Consider the following 24,589-nt stretch of genomic DNA (forward strand, 5'->3'; position numbering starts at 1 on the left):
GCTCATCTTTAACCTTCTAATAATACATCACATTTTTAAAATAATTTAAAAACCAACAAAAAAAATACTCTGGAGGCTATATACTACACAATCTCCATGGCTCCTGCTTCTTAGGAAATCTGTTACAACATTACAATTCCCAGAATGTATTTGGAGCAGTGGAACAGAATTGTCCGTTGGCAACTTTCACATTCAGCAATCCAGACACTACAACAATAATTTTAAAAATTGCCTTGTGAGTTTTAAATCTGTATTAAAAAAGGAACACTAACCTACTTCTTAAATATAGTTTGGGTTTTTTTTTGTGAAACACCACAAGATTTGGCAAAAAAAGATGTAAAAGACGACTGTTTTGATGTATAAAACTCCTTACCAGTAAAAGAAACACTGACCTTAATTTGGCCTATTCATAGATTCATTTAATGTAGTTTTGCTGCATATTTGAAGCCTTAAAGAGCAGAAAGAGCTGCTAGTCAGTTTGAAAATCACAGAACAGTTGTGCACCAACAATTCCTCTAACAGGCAAGGTGTCCATGATAAACAGTAAAGTAAAGCAGAAGTGTTTACATAGTATATGCTGTGAGTCATGTGCATGTGCGTACATGATGTATGTATATATACTATGTGGTCGTGTGTACCAGTATTGTGGGTCCATGCCCATTCTCTACAACTTTAAGTAGTACTTTGCTTAAGCTCTCCTGTTCTGTAGCTTCTGGTTTGAACTATCATTTCTCCACACCACCACCATTCTGCTCCACAGCCTGGACATGAGTTCATCTGTCACTCACCAGCTTTGTATCTTCATGTCAGTAAAATTTTAGGACAACTGGATGAAGAATTATTTCTTACATAGAACATGATAACACTCCCACTGTAGGAAATGGAATGAAACAAATGGAATAAAAGTGCAGTGACTGTGGTGAAAACATCTCCACAGAGTTAGGCCTCAATCTCTTTATTGTTTTTGTTTGGGGTTTTTGAGTTGTTGGGGTTTCTTCACAGGGTCAAGGGGTGTTATGTGTTTTTTGGAGAGGAGGTTTTCACTCTCTAGAACATGTATTTGTGAAAAATGATGTTAAGGGGGCATAAGAGGAACTGTGTACATACATCAGATTTCCCCTTTTCTCTCCTTGGGCTACTAAGCATTGCCCCATTTTTTTCCACTAGAAGTGGAAGTGGTTAGCCCCTTTTTTATCACTTCAGGAAAACAGATTAAGCCTAAGGATTCTTAACAGAGGCCAATATATTTGAGATTGTTCTGAATTATGACATCTGTCACTGCATCAAAGACAAATTGGATGTTACTGGTGTCAGTGGCGCAGGTGAAGTGTGAGTAGATCTCCTTGGTCTCCTTGTTGCGATTCAAGTCCTCAAACTGGCGTTGGATGTAGACTGCTGCCTCCTCATAAGTGTTTTGACCTTTGTATTCAGGAAAGCAGACTGTTAAGGGGATGCGTCGGATTTTTTCTGCCAGCAGATCTTTCTTATTCAAAAAAAGGATGAGGGAAGTGTTGATAAACCAATTGTTGTTGCAGATGGAATCAAAGAGACGCAAACTTTCTGCCATTCGACTCTGTAGGAGAAGAAATAACAGGGTCAACAATAATGTTTCAGCATAATTGTGGAAAGCACACAAAATACATTATTATGTCTGTCAATGAGCAAAGTCTGCTTTTAGAAACAATTTTTGTTGTATTTGGTAGCTGCCCATCTTACCTGAACATGAAATTTCAGGGATCTTAATTCACTTATTTTGATACAATACATTTCACCACAGACTAGCTCTATCCTTTATTTTTTAAAATATTTGGCAATTATGGAGGAAAGTCTAAAACTGAAGATTTAGAAACAATAGGTGTAATTTGGGAAAACATGCTTCTTTTCAAACTTAGGCTAGCACTATAAGCCATTTTTTTAAATAGAAGGGTTGACTAATTTCTAAGGAATTCACACTACAGAAACATTTTGCTGTTAAAGTTTTTCTAAAAAGCCTGAACTACTACAGCACAATTGTAACATTGCATCATTAGATGTGTAGTTTAGCACACCATACGTACTCAGAAATTTTCCTTGCCTTACTTCTCCCCACTGTCTAGTGGCAAGCTTGAAAGAATACAAAAAAAACCCCAGTCTGCTCTGATGGGACAACTTATATATTTATAGATGAAAGCTGAGTTTAGCCGCATCTGTTTTAACCTCTTCCTTCCTGCTGCCCTGAGTAGACAAATGGCATTTATGAACAATTTAGGATGACCACCACAGCTATATATTTGTAAATAACAATCCAGTGCTGCTATAAACTAACAACAGACAGGTCTGTTAGAAATCAGCGGTCAACTTGAACATCCTCATGTTGCTGCTGTGACAGCCATGAGGCAGCTGGAGCTGTCCATGGTACCAAGCGCTCTGGGAAGGCTGAGTTTATTGATCCATTTACACCTATAAGTAGGTGTAAACAAATGTAATGTTTTGAATAGAAAATATTCAAGAAACAACAGGTACAGTACTTCGAATGTTTGCTTACTTTAGATAGTGATTCTGTAACCACTATGACACTTCAGTAATTTCTAACATTCCCACCTATTCTTCTGCAATAATTGATTCCTTTGGTTTCTTCTAATGTTAACCTGTAATGAATTTACTGTTTTGAACACTATTAGCGGCATTTCCTGTAGAGATTATTCTGCAGGTATTGCACTCCTCTGCATATGCAGTGGTTTAGGTTTCCAAAAACCTCATGCATACATCAACAGTCACCTCAGTGGTCCAGAGTAAAACAACAGAACGGATTTGAGATATCAAGAAAACCATGTATGTTGTTTACAAGATTATTTGCAAATATGTATGTGTTCTGTTTGTGTGGCTTGTGCTTAGAGGGGATGAAAATAGTCTAGAGTCTGGGTATTTTTATCGTTGATTGACTATGAAGTATTCTGGACAGTGGAGGTGAGAGGATGATTTTGGCTTTTAATAGAAGTAACAGTACTTTGGGCCTAATTCAATGTTGTAAAACTACTGTACATATTATAGGGGAAGTACACTTGAGAGCGTTATGGCTTATAATAATAAAAAAGTTGAATAAATTATTGTACAACTCCCAAATGAGTTATAAAATTTTTCTGTTAATGTGGAGGAAAAGTAAAGGTAGGAAAAGGCATTCTTCTTCCCTGCAGTATCTCTTCCAGTTTAGGAATCCTAAGGGTGTAGCTAGCCAGGTGGTTAGAAGAAATGTGCTGCTGTAATTTCATAATTATACACAAGCTGAGGTATAAGCAAGATAATGCCAATGCCTTATCCAGATGGCCTTGTTGGGGGCTAATTGCAAATTCTTTGAGCATGGGAACAAGGAATTGGTTGCTTAAGGGAAAGAACATGCTAAGGAACAGATGGCTGCTTCTCTTTGTCCAATAATTTGCAAACACACGAACATCCCTGGTCATCCTCTGGGACAGCGGAGGTGGGCTTAGCACCAGCAAGTTCCGGAATGACTAAGTTTTCAAAAGGGAAGACCCTGTTATCAAGATAGCAAGTAACTAGAAAAATAATTTGGTAAATGGAACCTAATTGGAATGTAGTTTCACCTCACAGCTTTCACATTAAAGCTTCTGGTTGCAGTTGTGAGAGCTTAGAACTTAAAAATGAAAAATTATGAAGAGAGAGACTATCACAAATAAGGGAATTAACTGCCAATTTTGCCATATACTTAAGAACTTTATCTTTCAATCATTATTTCTCTTTCATCACTATTTTAAAACTGGTAGGCATCTGAGGACTGTGAAAACTTTTAACTAAGCTAAATGCAATTTATCTTGTTTAAACTGTAAACAAGGATGTGTTACAGTTTAAAGCAAGGTGGCAATAAACTGTGGCAGACGCTCTCCCTTTACCTCCTGCCACCCCTTCCTTAGATCGGAAAGATGATAAGAAAGACAAGGGGAAAGGAAGAGAGACTTAGACTTCAAGTTGGAGAGTTTTAAGGGGTTTTACTAACGCTACTAATAAATAGAGAATATATATACAAAATATACAAAATCAATCTGAAGTGCTTGATGTGGAGTTGGTGTCACTCCAGCAGCAGTGGAGCTGGGTGTGCGGAGCTGGCGGCTCCAGCAGGTGCCAGAGAGTCCCAGTCAATGGGGCAGAGTCGAGTTGGACGCCTGTATCTAGTGCAGTGCCTCAGGGGTCAGTACTGGGGCCTATATTATTCAATATATTAATCAATGATTTGGACGAGGGTATAGAGTGTACTATCAGCAAGTTTGCTGATGACACCAAGCTGGGAGCAGTGGCTGACACGCCAGAAGGCTGTGCTGCCATCCAGAGACCTGGACAGGCTGGAGAGTTGGGCAGGGAAAAATTTAATGCAATATAACAAGGGCAAGTGTAGAGTCTTGCATCTGGGTAGGAACCACCCCAGGTTCCAGTATAAGCTGGGGAATGACCTATTAGAGAGCAGCGTAGAGGAAGGGGACCTGGGGGTCCTGGTGGACAGCAGGATGAGTTATATATATGGTAGTAGAGGCCAGAATTTTTATTCCTGGTAACATACTTCGATCAATTTCAATTGTCACCCTGCAGCAAATGGTGACACTTACTTATTGTTTTCAAGTGCGTTGGTTTTTTTTGTTTTTCTTTCAGGCTTTTAGATTATTTGCTTAGGTCGAGGGCAAAAGGAGCATTTCAAGTATGTATTCAACATAGACAAAATGTTGCATAGTTTTACACATGAAGTCGTCTGAGACTGTCCAGTGGTCCAGCTGTCCTCATTTGAGATCTTTAAGCTTAATATCAGCCTTCTGTGTCTAGGCAATAAGTAACTTAATGCTGCAGTGACCTACAAGGAGAGGCTGAGGGAACTGGGCTTGTTTGGGCTGGCAAAGAGGAAGCTAAAGGGTGATCCAATAACAGCCTACAATTACTTGAAGCATAGTTACAAAGATGATGAAGCTAAACTCTTCCAAGCAGTATCAGGTGAAAGAGCAAGTGGCAATGAATACTAATTGCAGCCTGGGAGGTTCAGATTAGATGTCAAGAAAAAAATTTTCACTAGAAGGCTAACAGCACTGAAACAATTTGCCTAGAAATGTTGTGAAATCTCCCTCCATTGAGGTTTTCATCACTCGACTAGATAAAGCTATAGCTGGCCTGATTTACTGTTGGCAATAGTCCAGCTTCAGCTGTGACGATAGGATAAGTGACCTTCAGAGATCACATCCAGGCTACACTTCTATAATTCCCTGAACTGTAAAAACATATTTATGGTTGAATCCATAAATGAGAAGTCAATTTTATGCATGCAGTTCTGAGCAGATCTCAAGGCAAAGTCAAGCATAAGGGCTATCCTTTTAATGGAAAGAGTTACACTACATCGTCACTATTCTGTTGGTGAGGCAGAATGAAAAGTTCAAAGAATGGAGTTGTTGTCTTTATGGAATACCCATTTGTTATTTTTTTCGGTTCTTTCAAGTTCCTGGGACCTTAGAGTAGCCCCTAAGCTATTAAAATGCTGCAGAAATCTGCATTTGATCTACATGAGAATATGCAAGTAAAAAGAAAAACATCTATTCGCTGTTGCAGACTCTTGGCTAACCTACCTTTTGTATAGTTTACGCATAAACCAAGCTCTGGCTGGTAGATTATGTGTAAAGAAACAATGCTTTTCATTGCACCTTCTTTGAAATGTGCATTTTTTTAACACATGGTGAGGACAGGGAAAGGTGATAACAGTGTCAGTATTGGTTAATGTCACCCAGACAACATTTGCCTTAATTGAAGTGAAATAATATACTGCATACATAGAATATATTTTTTTCATTAAAGAACTGCATTGCTTTTTGCCACTAGTATGCCACCAGAATGCACTAGGAAGCTTAATAACTTTGTGTAACAGAATAATGGTGGGGAGAGATTACAAAATCCAGTGCCTGTGGATGTCCTTTCTCTGGATTAAAAACACTTAAAACCCAAAACATCAGTGAAAAGAGTCCAGCCTTATAACCTATGATATAAATAAAAGAGGACTTCTCAAGTAAGTAGGTTTTCATTTCAACACAATCAAGTCCAGCTTTAAAACAGGACTATCTGGATATTTATGAAAGCTAGTAAATATAGGCGAGATGAAGGATCATTGGTAACAGTAGAATTAGAATTGCTTAACCCCCCATCTTTCAATCCCAGTTGGAAAAATCTGCAGTATTTTCTGCTTTTAACACTGACTGAACAGTAAACACTAATCAAGGTCCAGATTCATCTTCAGTGTTGTGAGATTATTTATCAAAGTATGAAATGAACCTCCCAGGAACTAGTGACCACCACAAAATAGAAATATACAGAAATATATAATATGCCACGTAGAGAAAATGAAACAAAATCAATTATATGTGGCATATATCACTGGTACTTCTTACAGTATTTCTAAAAATAATTACAATTTCAGTAAAGACCTATTTACAGGAACTTACTCTGGAATGTAACACAAAAGGATTGCAAACTTAAATGACCAAGTGTCAAATGCTGAAATCATAATTGCCGATACAGTGTTACTCACATAAATCTCATGTTACACGAACACGGTTTTTCTTCATCGAAACCTCTCTCATTCATATTGCAAGGTGGACAATGTAATGTTCCAGTCAATATTTTTCTTCATTGTCACAACTCAATTTATAGACTCATGCTTTACTACACACTTACTATTTATGAGCTGCTCAAAGGAAATTACTAGTTTCTTCTCAAGCTTATAATTATTGTATCTGAATATTTCATTGGCTACATTTGTTTTCACAGCATGTTGTCAGATCAAGAGGTACCGTTAAAAGGAATTTATAAATAGGAAATGATACAATCTATACAATGAGAAATTATAGTTAGAAGGAACCTGGTAATTCTAGACACCCAACCTAATTTTCTAAAACCTAATTTTTCAGCACATGTATTTATTTATTTAACGAAGTTTAATAGGTTTTTCAAGCTGTCATTGATATCTGTTGTAGCTCTGAGTAATCAGACCTACTACAAATCAAATCACAGGATTTCAAATTTGGTCCCTTTGAGAAAGGAAGAATGGGGGATTACCTATGGAAGTTTTCATTTAAGACACTGGTTTGAAACCAAAAAGGTATGTGGATCTATGCCAAGATCTATACAGTTATTCAGAGTAGCAGTTAGCTGCTTTAGCCCTATGAACTTCCTCTGTTTTCCTATAATCCTATGTTCTATTCATTTCTTATTTTCCTCCCTCTGCCTTAGATGATGGCAGTGTTCCTACAGTTGACAGTCTTATTTATCACATAAGCCCTCATTAATCGTAAAAAAAAAAAAAAGTTATAGTCATTGAATGAGGCAGAAAATCCACGGAAAAAACAATAATCACTAGAAAGCCTCAATCAAAATATACAGGAACAAGATGTTCAAAATAACGTTACACCAACAATATTCTCCCGTTTACTAACTCTTGATTATTTGATTTCACCAGATCGCTTAAACCCGGCTCCACCTCATCCTCCACCCACACTGCTCACAATCTCAGCTTACCCTCAACTTTCTCACTCTTTCAGTTGTTTCTTCCTTAGACTTGTACATTCCAGATGAGAAACAGTGCTTATATAATTCTGTACCATTAGAGGCTAATCAGATCTTCCTAATGATGGTCTTTATCATTCATATCAGCACAGGAATTTGCACAGTTCAAATAAATTCAAACTTGCAAATGAATTAGAAAAATAAAAATAACCCTATATGTGGGACAAGGGCTGTGCCAAATATTAAGGAGATCTTTTTTAAATTATCAGGTTTTTATAATTTTTCTTTTGTAATAATGGGTGAAAATATTTTTCCCTTGCAAATGGATAACTTTTTCAAGAAAAATTCAGCATACATTATATGATTTGCAGAAGGGCAGAATTAGTGTATTTTCTCCCCAGCTTTCTCACCTCTAAACTGATACAATAAGACGCCTTAGTAATTTTTGTGTGTGTGTGTATCGACATCTGATGAAGAATCTTGGCTTTAGCTACTTCTGAACTGATCCTACTGTAATATTCTAAAAGTCCTTCTCTCCTACATTGGGTGAAAGTTCTGCAGGCACTTTATACTAATTCTAGAATTTGCAGTGCTAGAAACTAAGGCTGTCCATTTGTACATCCATTCCCAAATTTTATCATCCATTATATATGTTAATTTTATGTCGTCTGAATATTTTTTTCCCAAAACTACAGGATTCTGTATATGTCCAAGTAAACCACATTACTGATTGTTCTTTGCCATCTAATAATTCAAACTGAAATTGGTAACTGAGATCAAGAGAGACGTCAGATGCCCCAAGGCTGATCAAGCTAGACACAGTGAGGTCCTGTTCTCAAGGAAGTGTCTCATGGGTCTCTCTTGCTCTCAGGGGACAAGAAAAACAGTGCTGTTAGCTTATTTCAAAGAAATTATCCTGTTGCTTGGATTGTTCCTTGAGAAATCACAAGAGGAATTATGGTTGTATCACAGGAAGTGCTAGAAAAGTAATGACAAGTAGGGTAAAAAATAGCATAGAGGAATAGAAGAGACAAAAAGGAAGCTGTTTGAGCTTCTGATCTCTGCTGTTGTTACAGATTTACAAGTCATACTAACTTTTTTTTTAAGGCTTACTCAACGCTAATAACAATGCAGTAGCCCAAGCAGCCTGCCTGATGTCTTTTTCAACAAGTTAACTTTTAGTGTTGTCTCTGTAAAATAACTGCTGGCTGGCTGGTGAGCTCTTAATTAATGGATCTTGGATTGAATCAAGAAAGAGACATTCTGAGAATGAGTTATACCAGAGGAAAACTAACACAGTTACTAGCTTCTGCAATCTTGAAGGGACTTCAATTATTTGCATGGCTGCCTATCCCTTGTCCATTTCATTGATATTTTAAAAATGTAGAATGATTTCCTGTTCAATCCACTGAAAGGGAGAAGCTTATATTTTGATTTTGGTTTGTGTAATGCTTCTGTTTTCAACTTGGTGTTTATACAGTAGGCCAGAGAATAATGTTGGCTCAGTGAGTCCTGCACTTAGCCTATGCACAGAATCACACAATGTTAGGGATTGGAAGGGACCTCGAAAGCTCATCCAGTCCAATCCCCCTGCTGGAGCAGGAACACCCAGATGAGGTTACACAGGAAGGTGTCCAGGCGGGTTTGAATGTCTGCAGAGTAGGAGACTCCACAACCTCCCTGGGCAGCCTGGGCCAGTGTCTGTCACCCTTACTGAGAAGTTTCTTTTCAAATTTAAGTGGAACCTTTTGTGTTCCAGTTTGAACCCACTACCCCTTGTCCTATCATTGGTTGTCACCGAGAAGAGCCTGGCTCCATCCTCGTGACACTCACCCTTAACATATCTGTAAACATTAATGAGGGTGCTGTGGGAGACTGTGTCAAATGCCTTACTCAAGTCAAGGTAGATCACGTCCACCGCTCTGCCATCATCCATCCATCTTGTTATATCCTCATAAAAGTCAATGAGGTTGGTCAAGCATGACTTCCCCTTGGTGAAGCCATGTTGGCTGCTCCTAATGACCCTCTGATCCCTGATATGCCTTGAGATGGCACCAAGGAAAAGTTGTTCCATCAGTTTCCCAGGGATGGAGGTGAGGCTGACCGGTCTATAGTTGCCTGGGTCCTCCTTCTTGCCCCTTTTGGAGACTGGAGTGACATTTGCTTTCCTCCAGTCCTCAGGCACCTCTCCTGTTTCCCAAGACTTGGCAAAGATGATGGAGAGTGGTCCAGCAATGACCTCAGCCAGCTCCCTCAGCACCCACGGGTGCATCCCATCCAGACCCATGGATTTATTGCCTAACTGCCTAACCCAGATTGCCTACTGCTCCCTAACCCAGTCCTCATCAACTGAGGCAAACTCTTCCATTATCCTGCCTTCCTCTGGGGCCTCAGCAGTATGGGGCTCCTCATGACAGCATCTGACAGAGCAGACAGAGACAAAGAAGGCATTCAGTAACTCTGCCTTCTCTGTATCTTCTGTCACCAGTTCTCACAGAGTGAGAACTCAAGATGCATTCTCCTCCAGCCTCTGTTTTCCATTGCATTCGTTTTAAGCTCCTCTTCAGGTTTCCATGGAAATGACAGAAAAGTGTGCTTATATTCTTGGCATTAAAATATTCCAAAAAAGAGATAAGGAGATGGTTCATATGGTAGATGCTGTATTGCTGAAACAGGCAGTCAAAAACTAGACTCCTTGTATGTAAATGGTCATACGCATAACTTAATGCATTCTGCACAGGGAGAGAAGGAGGAATAGATGTATAAATCTGACCTGCAGAGAAACCAGGTATTTCTGTCTGAAATACAAGACTTCCCAGAACAATGTAAAATAAAATGCTGCTAAGATTTCATCATTAAAAGTAAAATCTTTCTCAAGGGAACAGTAGATGATTGAAACTTGCTAGAGAGGCACATGTTGTCCTAATGATCACATATTTTAACCAAAATGTCTTCTCTAGTAAAAAATGGTATGTTTCTTGAAACAGAAATTCTTGGGTTGCTGTCACCAGCCAATATATTAAAGTCTTTAAAGCCAAAGTAAAATCTGTCTTCTTCATAGGGAAAATCATTTTATAAACCTGATGTTTGAGCAGAGCCATGAAAATCACATTAAGAGCATTTCAGATTTTCCAATTTAAAATGCCAAGAAACAACTAATTGCATTTCTTTAAAAACAGAAAGCAGCAGACTTTGATTTTAAAAGTGCATCTAGTTGTCCTAGTAGTTGTACTACATGCACTAGAAGGGCAGTGAACTACATAGTGAATATAGGACTAATTCCTCTCTGAAATCTAAACACATTAACTACTCGTCACAGATGCAAGCCCACACTTACACATCAGGACAAAGAGTAAACCGTGGGCCATGCCAGAAGGATGTCTTTACTATCTGAATGCAGAACTATGCACTCCCCTTTCTTGATGATGGATGCAGTAGGCTGGATGAGTCTGCCATTCAGCCCATGTGCCCTTGCAGTGCATTACACAGGTAACATGAAAAGTCTGTCTTAAGCCTCGCCTGGGTGATTTCTAGCACTGCCGCAAGGCCAGATGAGATTTACAGCAGGAGTCTGGGCACATACAGCTGGACTAAAGAGATTTCAGTTTGCTTATTGGCAAGGGCTCTTAAATATGGTGTAGACTGTCATTATCATCAGGTCTTGGCAGTTCTGACTCTATAGTATCTAATGGAATCGTGATAAATGCTCCAAGACATCATCTATTCTTTTAGGTATGGAAAAAAAAAACAAACCCTACATTTTTTGGCATCAAATCTTGTTATAATACTGCACATGTGTAACTAATTGTTGAAATGTGCAGGTATTGCAAATATAACTGCATGACACTCAAATCTGAGATTTTTTTTATAATTACCTATATCACCAAATGCAGTTAAAAATCCTTGATGAATGCAATACTAACTGTAAAGAAAGTTTAGCACATAAATCTATGCAATGCCAGTTACGTCAGCACACCTACTTCAGAATTCCACATGTTGAGAACTGTATCTTGAAATTCAAACTGCATCTATATCTAGTAGGTTTTACATATATATATTTATATGTATATACACACATACACAAGTTTAATTCTTTATGTACTGAAAAGGAACTTCAGCAGTAACTACTTTGACAGTGGATAGGAGAAATGAAGGAGAAGTTCAAGAAGGACAGGGAACTGCTGGAGAGAGTCCAGCGCAGGGCAACAACATCAGAAAATATAATTTATGTCACTATTTTTTACCATGTATGCTATTTAAAAATTCTTGTTCAGGAAGTGAAGGAAGTGTGCGCCTTAGGCACATGCCATAATTTACCTAGGTACCATGGTAGACTCAACAGTAAAGGTTTCTAATATGGGTGTATTTTATGTTACTCTTCTTTAAAAGCTTCTAGAAAAGCACTGACACTCCTTGTGATCCTTGATTCCAGATAAATGGTTGCAGGAAAGCTTATAATCAGTCTGTCTCCAGAGATGGCAGTGGTACAAGAACATCCCTGCATATTTCATTAGGAAAAAAAAGAAACACTCCTGATTTTTTTTCATCTTGCATCTTAGAGAAGACCAGTCACTTCACCAGTGAAGTGGACCTCATGGGATGAGCAATTATTTGCATCTAGATTTGAAATACACTTTAGGATAGCAATTTTACAATCTTTGTTTAGTTAGAACTAAGCTCCATTGCCACCAGTCAGGCTCTGAAGACTGAGATTTTTATAGTATCTTGGGTGAGTTGGGCTTTTAAGTAAAATGTAAGGGTACTTCTCAAAAAATTTATTTCCTTGAGTGCTCTCTTATTCACATCAGCATTTTTTGTCAATGCACTTTTCTATTTTAAATATTCATGTTTTGAAGAAGAAATTGAATGATTTAAGTACAGAATGGCTTTTGTATTCTCAGAATATGGTGACATTTCTTTGACTCACTGTAGCCTTTCTGTTTTAAATGTCTTCTTGAGCAGAATAGCAGTGGTAACATTTTAGAAAAGCTGCATCACTCCTTTTTACTCAGGACACCTCTGCCTAACTTTAAGTGTCACTTTCTTACAACTATCATTGATCACTGTGTGGCTGAAACCCTGTCTCAGGCTGGATGACTTGGTATTTTGTGGAATTTAATGTCTGAATGGGAAAGACCCACTTTGGACACTGAATTCCATGGATTAGCCAATTTAGCAAATAGTATCAAGAGGAAGTTATAGTAATGTCTACGTTCTAAGTCTGCTAAAATTATGGCATCTATTTTTGGTGGTTTATGTTGTTTTTTGGTTTTTTAGTAGATCCCTATTTTTTTGCATCAATATTGAAGAGAGGGGAGGGGCTGGTACATAATGGATACTGAAGTACAGAGTTTATTTTGTGACTGTGTAGTTTGGAAACATGAACACTCAGTAACCTGCAGTTTCTCTTCTTCCTCTACTAGCAGACAGAAGGTATAATTACACTCAGGGTAGTAATAGCTCCAGTCTTGACTGCCGATTAAAACAGCAAGAGTTATTTAAACAAGATAACAGGATGAAGGTGAAAATATAATTTAAAACTCTAATATTCTAATAAAATAGAATTTTTCAACTTGACTGAGAAAAGACCATATTATTTTTTTCCTTTGTGTACTACATTTCATTTTGCTATTAAAACTTACTACATTTTCTCTCTTAGAAATGCAGAGATGTATTAATCCAATCTACAGCTCAACATCCCTGGAAACAAACATATCTCCTCTATTTCCATGTCTCTTTCATAAACCAGTATTTCAAATTTTAAAATTTTTATTCTGTGATATTGTAGTTCATTTTATATCTTTGGAGATTAAATCTACCACCATAACATGTGGAAACATAGATACATGACATTCAACTTCTCAATGCCTTGGTCTTGTAGCTACAATCAGAGCTGCTCCATGTCAAGGATACGTGGCTTTGATTCAACATCCCTGTTTTCCTAGTATGCTAATAATTCGTCTTGTATTGCAAGGGTACTAGAAGAGTTCTTTGTGTCTATGTTTGCTGTGAGAACGCCGCAGCATTAGGCTATAGCTCCCTGGTAAGCTGACCTTGACAGTGAAGCTGGAAAAGGAATTACCCTACTCCTACAGCACAGTGGAACGTCCCTCCGTTATGCTATCACATCTGTTTGGGAGGTCACACTGTAAATGCGATCAGTAGAACTCATTCAGCAAAAAATAACTCAGTTTGGAGAATGTGAGCGAGCAGCACAGGAAAAAAGGTTTGGAACTCTAAATTGGACTTGTTGCCAGGGCTATGGTAACATCAGGCTACTTCTAAGCAATGCATGAAACAGATCAATACAATATAGGATTAAAATGAGGTCTCTGCTATGTTTGTACAATGTAGTGATAACTGTATTGTGTAAACAGTAAGCAAAGAGCACATAAAAAAAAAATCTCACCTCTTCTCGGTTTCACCCACACAACCAACAGGATTTCTTTATGCTTCTGAAAATAATATCTGGGGGACAAACAGCCTGTATTCCTACTTTACCTTACATCAGTAGAAAGGATCTATTTAAAATATAAACGTGGTTTGCTGAGATCACCCAGCAGTGGTTGTGTATGTTGGCTGGCAGGGCCATGCTGCTCCCTTCCTCCTGCCTACCTCCTGCCTTCAATACCTCTCAAGTCTGTATAATGGGTCCTATGACAACAGCAAGATTTTGTCTCCTCCTTTACCTTTTAATAATTCTGTTACAATATTTGGCAGCAGTTATAGCGTAACTGTATACTTCAGTGCTTAGGCAAAAGAAACAGAATTAGGACAAGATGAAAAAATACAAAATAAAAGTACTTATAGAATTATCTTTTGTAACTGAAAAACATATTTCGCAACTCTAAACTATTTAGTTTTGAAGTCTCACCTGTATAAAGCTTCCAGTTCCTTTCACTTATTGCAAATAGAGCATCTGATATAAAATGCAATTAAAATTTCACCCTTTCAAAAAGACTCTCATACATTTTAACTTTTAGTACATTTAATGTTCTAAAATAGCCATAAAAACTTAACATTCTTTTAATCATATCAAATCTAACTGGAAGCAGGAAATGTACTGACTTGCCTATACTATTATTCATGACTCTTATTTGGAGTAACTATTTTGGTTATTTTATGGCAGAGATTTGAATCCTGAGCATTACTGAATTATCCTAATAGTATAAGCTAGCATTTATATCCTAGATGGTCAGTTTTTCTGATTAAAAATATAAGCTTCAGTTCTTAAAAGACCATTGCACGGGCATACTCCACTATAGTATCTTCACCCTTGAGGAGACTGGAACACGGTATGTAATACAAAGACAATCCCTAAATTGGCTAATCCAATCCCTAACATTCTGTGATTTATCCAGAATACATTATTTAATTTATAAAATAAAAAGGCTCTAAAATTTGGACTTTTATTTTATCTCTATATAAATAAATATTAAACTGGGAGTATCATGATTCATTGGGTCTTTTGGTCTAACTTCCATTGATCAGAACTATGGTCATTTCCATCTATTGGGTTTTCTCCGTCCTAAGCCTAGTCATTTGTAGCTGGCAATGGCTGTCTGACTAAACTCAGCAAAGCTGGTTGTGTCTCCTTCCTAAAAAAACCCCAAAATTTGGAGAAGAAAAAGAAAAAGTCTATTTCAAGTTGGTATTTACCTGACCTAGCTTGTAGCCATTTATTTCTTATGTTGCCTTCTCCATTAGATTATGTATTTTGCTAAGTATTGAGCATTTTTTACTCCTTCAGGTACTTACACACTAAGCAGTTACTCAGCAATCTTTTTTAGCTGAACAACACAAATTAACCTTTTGAAACCTTTTAAAATGCTCCAAGTCTCAGTGTGGATTTCTGGATAGCAATGACAGGCAGATGCTCTGCAGAACGCTGCCTCCAGGACATTTTAGGCACAGCCACATTGCATTTCGTTTTGTCAGCCTTTCGGTTTTTTTTTGTTTTTTGGTTTTTTTTACATACCTTTAACCTCGTTTATTAACCTCTCGCATTTCCAATTCACGTTGATTGTTCTTCCATGGATGGGTTATTGGTGGTTTATTTATTTCTTTCTAATTATTGCTTTTATTTGATCTATGAGGAACAGCAAAGGCACAATACAAGCTGCTATTAGAATCATCCCTTTCTGTATCACTGCCAGGAGAAATCATACTATTGAACTATACCTAATACTAAAAAGCATTGTAAAAAGATCTGAGAAGTCCAATGACATCCCCAGGCAGTATTATCAGGGCACTGGTGCATAAACATTTACACCAGTGGCATTCCAACTGATGTTGGCAAATACTAATGGTAAGAAACTCTCCTTGCTGTGTCACAGTTGCAGTGAAAGGGCTCGGATTGCTGGAAACATTGCTGGCTTTGGCAGGACACTGCTGAAGCAGAGCTCAGTGTCGACTGATACAACACTCTGCCATGCCATGTTGCCAGGGAAACAGCAGAAGAGGAGAACATACGGCTGTTAAACTGGAGGAGTTCTAAAAAAAACCTAAATAAATGTAGCATATGTATGACATACAATTGTATTATTCAGTAACATTAGTTTAGTCATAAGCTTTCTCCCCAGAACTGGTGGTCTGAAGGATTATTGCTTCTAAGATGGGACGTCCGTTACATGGATTTTTATGCTAAATTGTGTTAAACCATTATCAATATTTTATTTCTACTGATGATAAATGTTTGGGGGTTGGCTCCTATTTGTAAAAATAGGAAAAATATGACCAATCAGTAAATAACAGGGAAAAGTACGCAGAGAGTGACTACACTGTTTATTTTGAAAGCAAGCTTTTTCAATCGATTTAATAATGTAAAGAAAGGACAGTGTCAGAATTAAATATCTAAAAAAGAAGTGACAGGAGTTATAGAACTGAATTAATTGAAGTAGAAGAGTTATTCATCGTCTGCTAATTTTGAAGTATAATCAGGGGACACTGTCATTGGTTGACAGGTTCAAAATTTAACTAAGCCTATTAATAGCTTTAAAAATGCATTTTGATACTCAAAAATACATCCCAAGACTCAGGCTGAAGTATTCAGTCTTGGCAGCACACAATCGAAAAAAAAAAAGATAAAAGAAAATCCATGGCACATCACACATGTCTCATCCATTACTTTTCGTAAGAAAAACAAACAAAAAAACACAAAGAAAAATACCCAAAGAAAAAAACCCACCACCACAGCCATCCGAGACAAAGATCCATCTTACCCAAAATCCCATGTCTTACACTTGCTAATAACAGATAATTTAGGAAGGGGAAGAAAATCAAGATCCAGGGAAACACAAATACTTCCCCAGTATTTTATCCCTGCTTCTCAAGATCTGAACTCAGAACTTCCAAGACGAAAGCACTATCTTAACATTTAATAGATCTTCAGATATTTTCCTTTATACAATTTCTATTTCATTCTAAACTTTTTCAGAGTTTTGGTGCCACAACATACTCAGGCAAAATGCTCCATAATTTCACTCTACATTGTGTAGTGCTGAGCGGCCTTTACCTTGTTCAGAACATCTTAGCGACTAATATAATTTGATTTTCTTGGTTCTTAGAGAGACAATAGCTAATGATTAGAAATCAATTTTCTGTATGCCAGGGGAAAAAGTCCCCATCTATTAAGTGTTGTTTTTATTGAAAATATTCTGTACTTCAGGTCATGTTTGCTCTAGTTCTAACATATTTTCTTCATAATGGGAGAACAATAACTTAGATAGCATCCTAAAAACAGACATGCTCTGCATTTGATGCTGATTCTTTCTGTAGTGCTTTCCTAACATTGCTTGTTTTTTTGACCACTATTGAACATCAATTTGATATTTTCATAGATCGAGCTGTTACAGCTCCAAAATATCTTTCTGGTATACGCACTATATGAGTCAACAAGGTACTGAAATGTCTAACAGTATCTTTAAAAGAATTCAAGTTCCTGTAAAATCCTTGTCACACTGCCAGAGAAATGGCAGTTACCTAAGTTTTTAATATTAGATGCCATTATTTTTAGTTTAAAAAACTGCTGGAATAGCAACACTGTGATTTGTCTTCCTAGCACCTGACTTCTGCTCAAAAGAACCTACTCTTGAAAAGCTCATGTAGAAACACCACATACATCAAACAAAAAAGGTGATGATACCATAAGAAATGTAAGAAACCTTGAATTTACATAAACAAAAGTGCTCACACTACAAACAGAAGTTCGACTAACACTAGTCATGGTATTAATCTGGCTTAATTGCACTATTGCCTGCAATGGGAATGATTATGCAAGTGGCTTAAATGCATATCAAGAATTGCAAGGTGAAGCAGGTCTGAGTAAACATGCTTTCTGAAAATGTATGCTGTGATATATTCTGGATTATTTGGTTACAGTACTGTATGCTCTTATTCGTATTTAACTGTGAAAACGTTGCTCTTTCTACTGTGCCTTGTTATATCAAAACCTAACATGTGCCTTCTTACATTTGAAATATGAGTTCATAATATTATGAGGTTGTGTTTTCATGGCTTATTTGCTTGAGCAAGTTCTTATCACTTTGTGGCATCATCTGAACATACGAAAATGTGAATACATTGTAATCTTTGATAAACCATCTGTCATCTCTCTTGAAGAATCAAAACTCTATATTGTATATCATAACGTTCAGGTGATAGGACTCGAAATTAGAAGAGAAACCAATTCAGTTAACTTAAGCAAAATGAGGTTCAAGTTGGGATGAGGTAAGAGTTTGGCAGCCACAGAACATTTTCAATGCAAAAGACAACAAAAAAGTTGTACTTGAAAAGGCTTTGGTCTAGACTGAGGGCCCCTTCAAACAACCTCATGAGAACATTATTAGGTATGTTTCAGTTGTCAAATATTCACAGCTTAAAAACCCCACCACCTTTCAAGCATGTATTATAAAAAAAGTAGTATTTGTTAAGTTTTAAGCTTTCAGTGAGGGGACTAGAATGTCCTCCTTTTAGAAATACTGCCCAATTCACAGAAAATATTCTAATAATATAGCCACCAAGTGTTTGGTTTGTTTTGGTCTTCTAGCATTCACGTTTATCAAATTATTGAACTAGTGTCATTTCTAGGAAAAGCAGATGTGTACAAGCTTTACTTGGTTTCTCCTGCAGCATGTGATTCTGTTGCAAATACTGACCTCAGGAATTCTCATTTATACATTCATGTTTAACTTATTTCATTATTTACTTTATTATTGTATCTTTGAAGAACCTTTCTAATGGTCTAGAACCCTGTTGCATGTACAGACTATGAAAGAAAATGGAAAACTATCCATTAGGATGGATAGCAGGTATGAAACACAAAACTGAGTGCACGCAGACAGATGAGGACACTGGCAAAGAAACCGCAAGACTCCTTTTCAGGGTGAGAGACAGGAGTACTAACATGAGAGAGTACAGATGATTTAACATTCTCTAGCACACATTAATTTAAAGGCAAATTTAAATAATGATGAGACACTTAGGGATTAACAGAAAACTCCTCCTAAGGGCAAGATGCAACATGTCAGGTAGAAAAAAAAAATCATTACATTACTTCGTAATTTCACATTATCAAAGGCCAGAAATGACATCTTAATATGTAATAAAAGATAGAACAGGTCAATCAGCTGCTAAGGACCCTAAAAATGAAGACAAGTAATTTATTTGGTATAATAGAGATTAAATCAGGATGGGGATATAAAAACTTAAGGCAGCCTTCGCAGAGTGCTGGTCAGGAATAATAATCTTGTAATAAATCAACAGCATTCCAAAGGTATTGTACAAACCAATTTTGCAACTGTGTCAAAAGAAGAGGCAGCTGATGCCTGGATGAGTCATATTAGCTATGTGCACGGAAAGATGAAGCTATATTTATTACAAGTTAGGTAGAAAAAAATGTGTAAGACATTGTGGAAATGAAAACAGGCCCAGATCACATTTGCAGATAATCCTAGATAAGCAGGAAAAGTACTGTCATAGAGAGTGACAGAAGCAAAAACACAAGGTGGAGAGAATCAAAAAAAGTGAAGAATTATAGTTTTCACCATCTTGCTCTTTAGTAAACAGCAAAGTGTTGCACATTTTGAACAGACAAGTCAAAATATTGGTTTGGCCAGATGTACAAGTTGTTAACTCAGGTGATTGTCTCTGCAAGTGATGTTACCCAGAATAAAGTGTAGCAGAAGGACAAAAGCCCCATAAAAATTTTGTCTTTCCCTTCTCTCATTTCTTTTCAGGCAACATAAAATGTAACTTAATTTGTCTCTTAATAACACACAAAGGAAAAATTGTCCAGGCAACTGATATTTGGGGCGGTATTTTTGTTCTTCCCTCTGCACACTGGTCTCACTATAATATTCTCACCCTGAAGAGGCTTCACAAGTTAGCTCTGTTCAGGACCGACTATTAATATATATGCGGTAAGCTATACCAACAAAAACAGTCCTGACAAGGATCATTGCAAATATCCTGTCTTTGCAAAAAGCTGTTAAGAGAGAATTCCACACTTGTGGAATAGCCTCAAGCATACGGAGAGGATGGCAGCACGACAGAAAGATCTAGACAAACCCGACAATGCTACTAAAAATTAGGTAACGATCTTTTCTTTTTCTTTCTTAAAATAAATTTCTCTGGTCTGATATTTCTCATGACCTAGCATAATTACTTCTCAAACTTGTCACTTAGCTGCCTTCTAAGAAGAAAAATCTTTGTAAAAGATTTAGTAGTCAAAATGCATATTTCATTTGCAGTAAAATTCAAGTATTTGTGAAAGGTTTTATTAAAAGTCAGCTATGGGGAATGTTCTTGACCACAAAGTCTTTTTCCCTTGAAGAATCATAGAAAGTGCACGCAAAAGGAATTCAACCATACAAGGCAAGCTTGTAAAACAAAGGGAATATTTTTGGAAACTATTTTGTAGTCTTGGTTCATACCTAAGTATAATTGCCTTTCAAACTTATCACTTAACTTCCATTCTAATGAATCTTTGTAAGGAAACTCTATTAGCAACTAAAAATACTGACAAAGGAATTAAAAGTACGAATGAATTGAAATAATTTCGTATCACTTTACCAGTAAAAGAGACTGTATAAAGTGATATCCCTTTCCTACACACATAGGATATTAAGGGAATAGTTTTACCTCTTTTCTTCGGTGATGTTCTAGTCTTATGCTGGGTTGGAGGGAAGGAGTTGGTTGCAGAACAGGGAACTTGAACAGACAAGTATGGCAGTAAAAACAAACCAGCACACAAAAAGCCAAGGGTGATATTTCTGAGAAATATTGCTCTATGGGTTTTGTCTGATATTTATTTGGTTTTGGTCTGTGATGTTTTCATACGGCTTGCAAGGAAATATTAGCATCTTCCTCCAACTCTACCTCAGTGACTGCTGTCAGCTTCCAATACAAACTCCGGGAAATATGTCAGAAGTATCAGCTATGTAATTTCTTTCTTGAACCACTTCCATCTCATGAAGTTTCCCCACCTCAATTACAATAAGCTCCCATCACCACAACTCTGGAATCCCCTAGGTTACTTGACAATATTTTAATCCGTACTGTGAGTCTATGATAAGTGATATTGTATAAAATGCAGACTGGAGTTGTTTCAGGTACTGATAGAGTTCATCTTGCCCCAGGAATCTGGTGAACAGCATGTGTTATAGAAAACATGCATAATTTTGGGGAGGCTTTTACATTTAGCCATTAAAGCCACTACAGTTATTCAAATCATTATCAAAACCATGACCATGTATTTGGAATCTTTAAAGAGTACAGCAGCTCTCAATAAACTATTTTTAATGAAAAAAAAAAAACAAAACAGGGATGCAGCTATGTTGATATTTCACAAGTCCAGTACAAAATAAACAACAGTGAAGAAGGTGATCATTGGCCCCTTCCACAGGACAGAGGAGTGGAGCTTTTCAGGGTAGAATTCACAACAGAGATCTGCAATGTGACAGACATCTGATGTAGAGCTTCAGTACTCCTTCTCACTCAGTCTGTTTGTGGGCAGAGTTCCCTTTCTCTCAACCTGTTCCCCCACTTGATCATTTTAGAGAAGTCTCTGTTAGTTGGTAACCAGTCATGAGAGTCTCAGGGATTGCTCGAAATTATTGTTTTAGGGCAAAAAGGGAAAAGGAAATGGATAGCTGCATATACAGTGGTGTCACAGTCATCCAAGCATTAGAGGATGTCAAAAAGGTGACAGGAATCTTACACGTACAAATGCAGTACACTACATTTGACTTCAGATTCTCGGTAGAGAAACTTTGAGCTGTGTGTACTACACATAAATGGGGGTCTGTCTAATCAGGCTGATCAATAATCCTCGTCCACAGAAGGCTGCCAAAACCAGATCATTAGACCTGGCTGAAAGGTCCTCTTTCTGTAGAATTACTGAGGTGCAGTTAGATTTCAAACAGCATGTAAAATTCCTTGGAACAATTTCCTCCCCAACAACACTCACGTAATGCACCTGCTGTAAAAGAACAAGGATTCGGGTGTCCTGGAGTACTCCAGGAACCAACACTGCTGAACAAGCTTTCTCAATGTACAACAACTGAAGATGTGCAAGAGAGTACAAGAGAAATAGAAGCATTTTAAGGTTAACTTTATGATTTTACAGTATAGATTTTAATTCTTCCTGAAAGGCAGCTGTTTTCAAACATAAATACAGCATGTTTATGAACCTCTAAATGACAGAATCATTATGTGTTCCTACCCACAAACTCCCGTCTCTTAAGCATCACATTTTACAAGTCTGTCAAAAAAACTAAGTTCAAGTAAAACACCATAAAGCTTAACTCAGGCAAGCTGAATGTGATAGTAAACACACAACTGCATAAGCCTAAGTGTTCATATATTTTTGCATAGTTACTGTATTTGCATGCTGTGAAAATCAGAAGCTAATAACGTTTAAGGGAATTAAACAGGAATAGTTATTCATTGGACAAGGCAAATCAGCCATTTTAACAAAAACAGTCAAACAACATTTTAAAGTTCCATACTAATTAAAAACAATATCTGAACTATTATTTTTTAAAATCAATTTCATCCCAAATTCTGATTCAAAATCCTGGAAAAAGATGGGGAGAAAACTTTTATTTGTTAGTGGTTTAGCTTAAAAATTTCCCAGGACTTGCAAAACATGGCATCCATATGAACCATCCCTTTGCACCAGAATGTCACTACTGTCTACCTTTTAAAAGTGACATTTGGACTAACACTTAACTAGACAAACATTTAGCAAAAAGGCACAAAAACCAAATCTGCTGTTGTCTGAAAAGCACATTCCATTGGCTTCTATTTCCCAAAGTAATAGTAAAAAAGAAATATGACCAGTAGGAAAAACTATCTAAATAAAGGAATTGTAGCTTCTGGCTTTTTACTACAGATTGTGCCTGAGGGGAAGGAAATCACATTTGGGGCTGGGAACTCAGGGATTACTGCCTTGGGAGGGAAGCGAGGGAGAGAAGAAAGGCCAAACGCTGGCAAAGGGGAAAGGAAGAGAAGAGAAGAGAAGAGTAAGGAGCAGAAGGTACACTTACTGTTTGGTTATCTTCATACAGCTTCAAGTCATATCCACTCAGCTCCACACAGAAAATTATTGCTGTAACCCCCTCGAAACAGTGGATCCATTTTTTGCGTTCAGATCTCTGTCCACCCACATCCACCATTTTGAAAGTCAGCTCTTTGAAGGTGAACTTATTCTCTACAATCCCTGTGGTCATGTCCCGAGAACGCAGAATATCTTCCACTGTAGGGATGTAGTCCAGTGCTGCAATCCTTTCGAGGTCGTTTAAGTAGTATGCAGCATTATCCTCTAGGTGATACTCATTGGAGCGGCAAAAACACTCTTGCACCCCAGGGTCTGCCCAGAGCCGTTTCATGACTCCCAGCAGCTCAGGGGTAATCTCGCCCTTGCTCTCAGCTGGCCCTGTCAGAGCAAAAAGCTGCACAGCATCGTATGCTCTGTCGGGATTGTGAAATTCTATCTTAAGGGTGGCTAGAGCCCGAATGATACGTGTGAGGGAGTCAATTGCATTATAGATAATCAAAGGTTTGTATTCCTTACAGGCCTCCAGGTTAAAGCCACCACTATGAATGATTTTCATCTGCTTTACTATAGTACTCTTCCCAGAATTGCTGGTACCTAGGAGAAGGAGCTTAATCTCTCTTCGTTGTCGCTGACTTTCAGAGCGCAGGTGGCGGTCAATCCTACGGGACCGCCGCGCCGCCTCTTTCTCCTCAGAGCTTTGCCGACATCCCATGGTATAGCAGGCAGTTATAGAAGGGAAAGGCTGGAGATTGTCTCGCTCTCTTTGTGCCAGTGAAAAAAAATCTGTGGTGTCTTTCAGTTCTTGTGCCAGGTACACCTTGAACAAAAAAAGTCACTATCCAATACGTGATGGTCCAAGATGCCTGTACCACCTAATTCAGTCCCAGCTGTGGTGCAAACACATGTAGATATGCAACCACAGAAATAGTCTCTTCAGTAGTTCTCATGGCACTCCCCTCTCCAGTGCATAAACAGTGGCACATTCCTGTTAATGAAGGGACACTTCCCTCTGACACAGTTTGGCTAGATCCATCAAATACTCTTTTCTGTCCTGCATAATTATTTTGCTGCCTTCTGTCCAAAGGTAAAGAGGTGCACTTTCACCTCCTCTGCTCTAGCCCTTGTCTTTTAATTGTATTTTCTGGTTGCTGTGGTGATGATGCCAGATAAAGCTGAAGCTCTTTTCAACGGTGCTGCACTTGTTTTGTTTCTCTTCTCCCACTTCTTCAGCTGATCCAGTTCAGCTCTGTAAATCTGTGCTTTCCACCTGCCAAACAATAAGAAAAGAAATGAATGAGAGACTTCACTTCCTTGCTGCAAACCACTCTCTTTCTCCTCCTCTTCTAGACTTCTAAACCTTTTATCATCCAAACAGAAAATACAGACGGAAAAAATACGTAAAGAAAAGCAAAAATCTAAAACTCTGGCAAAAACGCAGGGACAGCTGAAGCTTGCAGACCTAAGAAAATGCGGTTTATGAACAATAGTTAATCAAATCTCCCTTTCAGC

The 24,589-nt window shown here is 37.7% G+C and overlaps 2 protein-coding genes across 2 annotated transcripts in view; one reads left to right on the forward strand and one right to left on the reverse strand.

Moving 5' to 3' along the window:
• Positions 1 to 24,589, forward strand: part of RSPH14 (radial spoke head 14 homolog) — a gene marked incomplete at both ends in the record, with an annotated part of 69,080 nt that overhangs the window by 8,776 nt on the left and 35,715 nt on the right. The gene's annotated exons all lie outside the window — the stretch shown is intronic.
• GNAZ (G protein subunit alpha z) lies at positions 1,229 to 23,792 on the reverse strand (the record flags this gene model as incomplete). Its single annotated transcript, XM_080355601.1, has 2 exons — positions 1,229 to 1,573; positions 23,070 to 23,792. The coding sequence occupies 2 exons, from the start codon at positions 23,790 to 23,792 to the stop codon at positions 1,229 to 1,231; spliced, it is 1,068 nt and encodes a 355-aa protein (XP_080211727.1).

This window comes from Nesoenas mayeri, assembly GCF_963082525.1.
Source record: "Nesoenas mayeri genome assembly, chromosome: 17".
NCBI lineage: Eukaryota > Metazoa > Chordata > Aves > Columbiformes > Columbidae > Nesoenas > Nesoenas mayeri.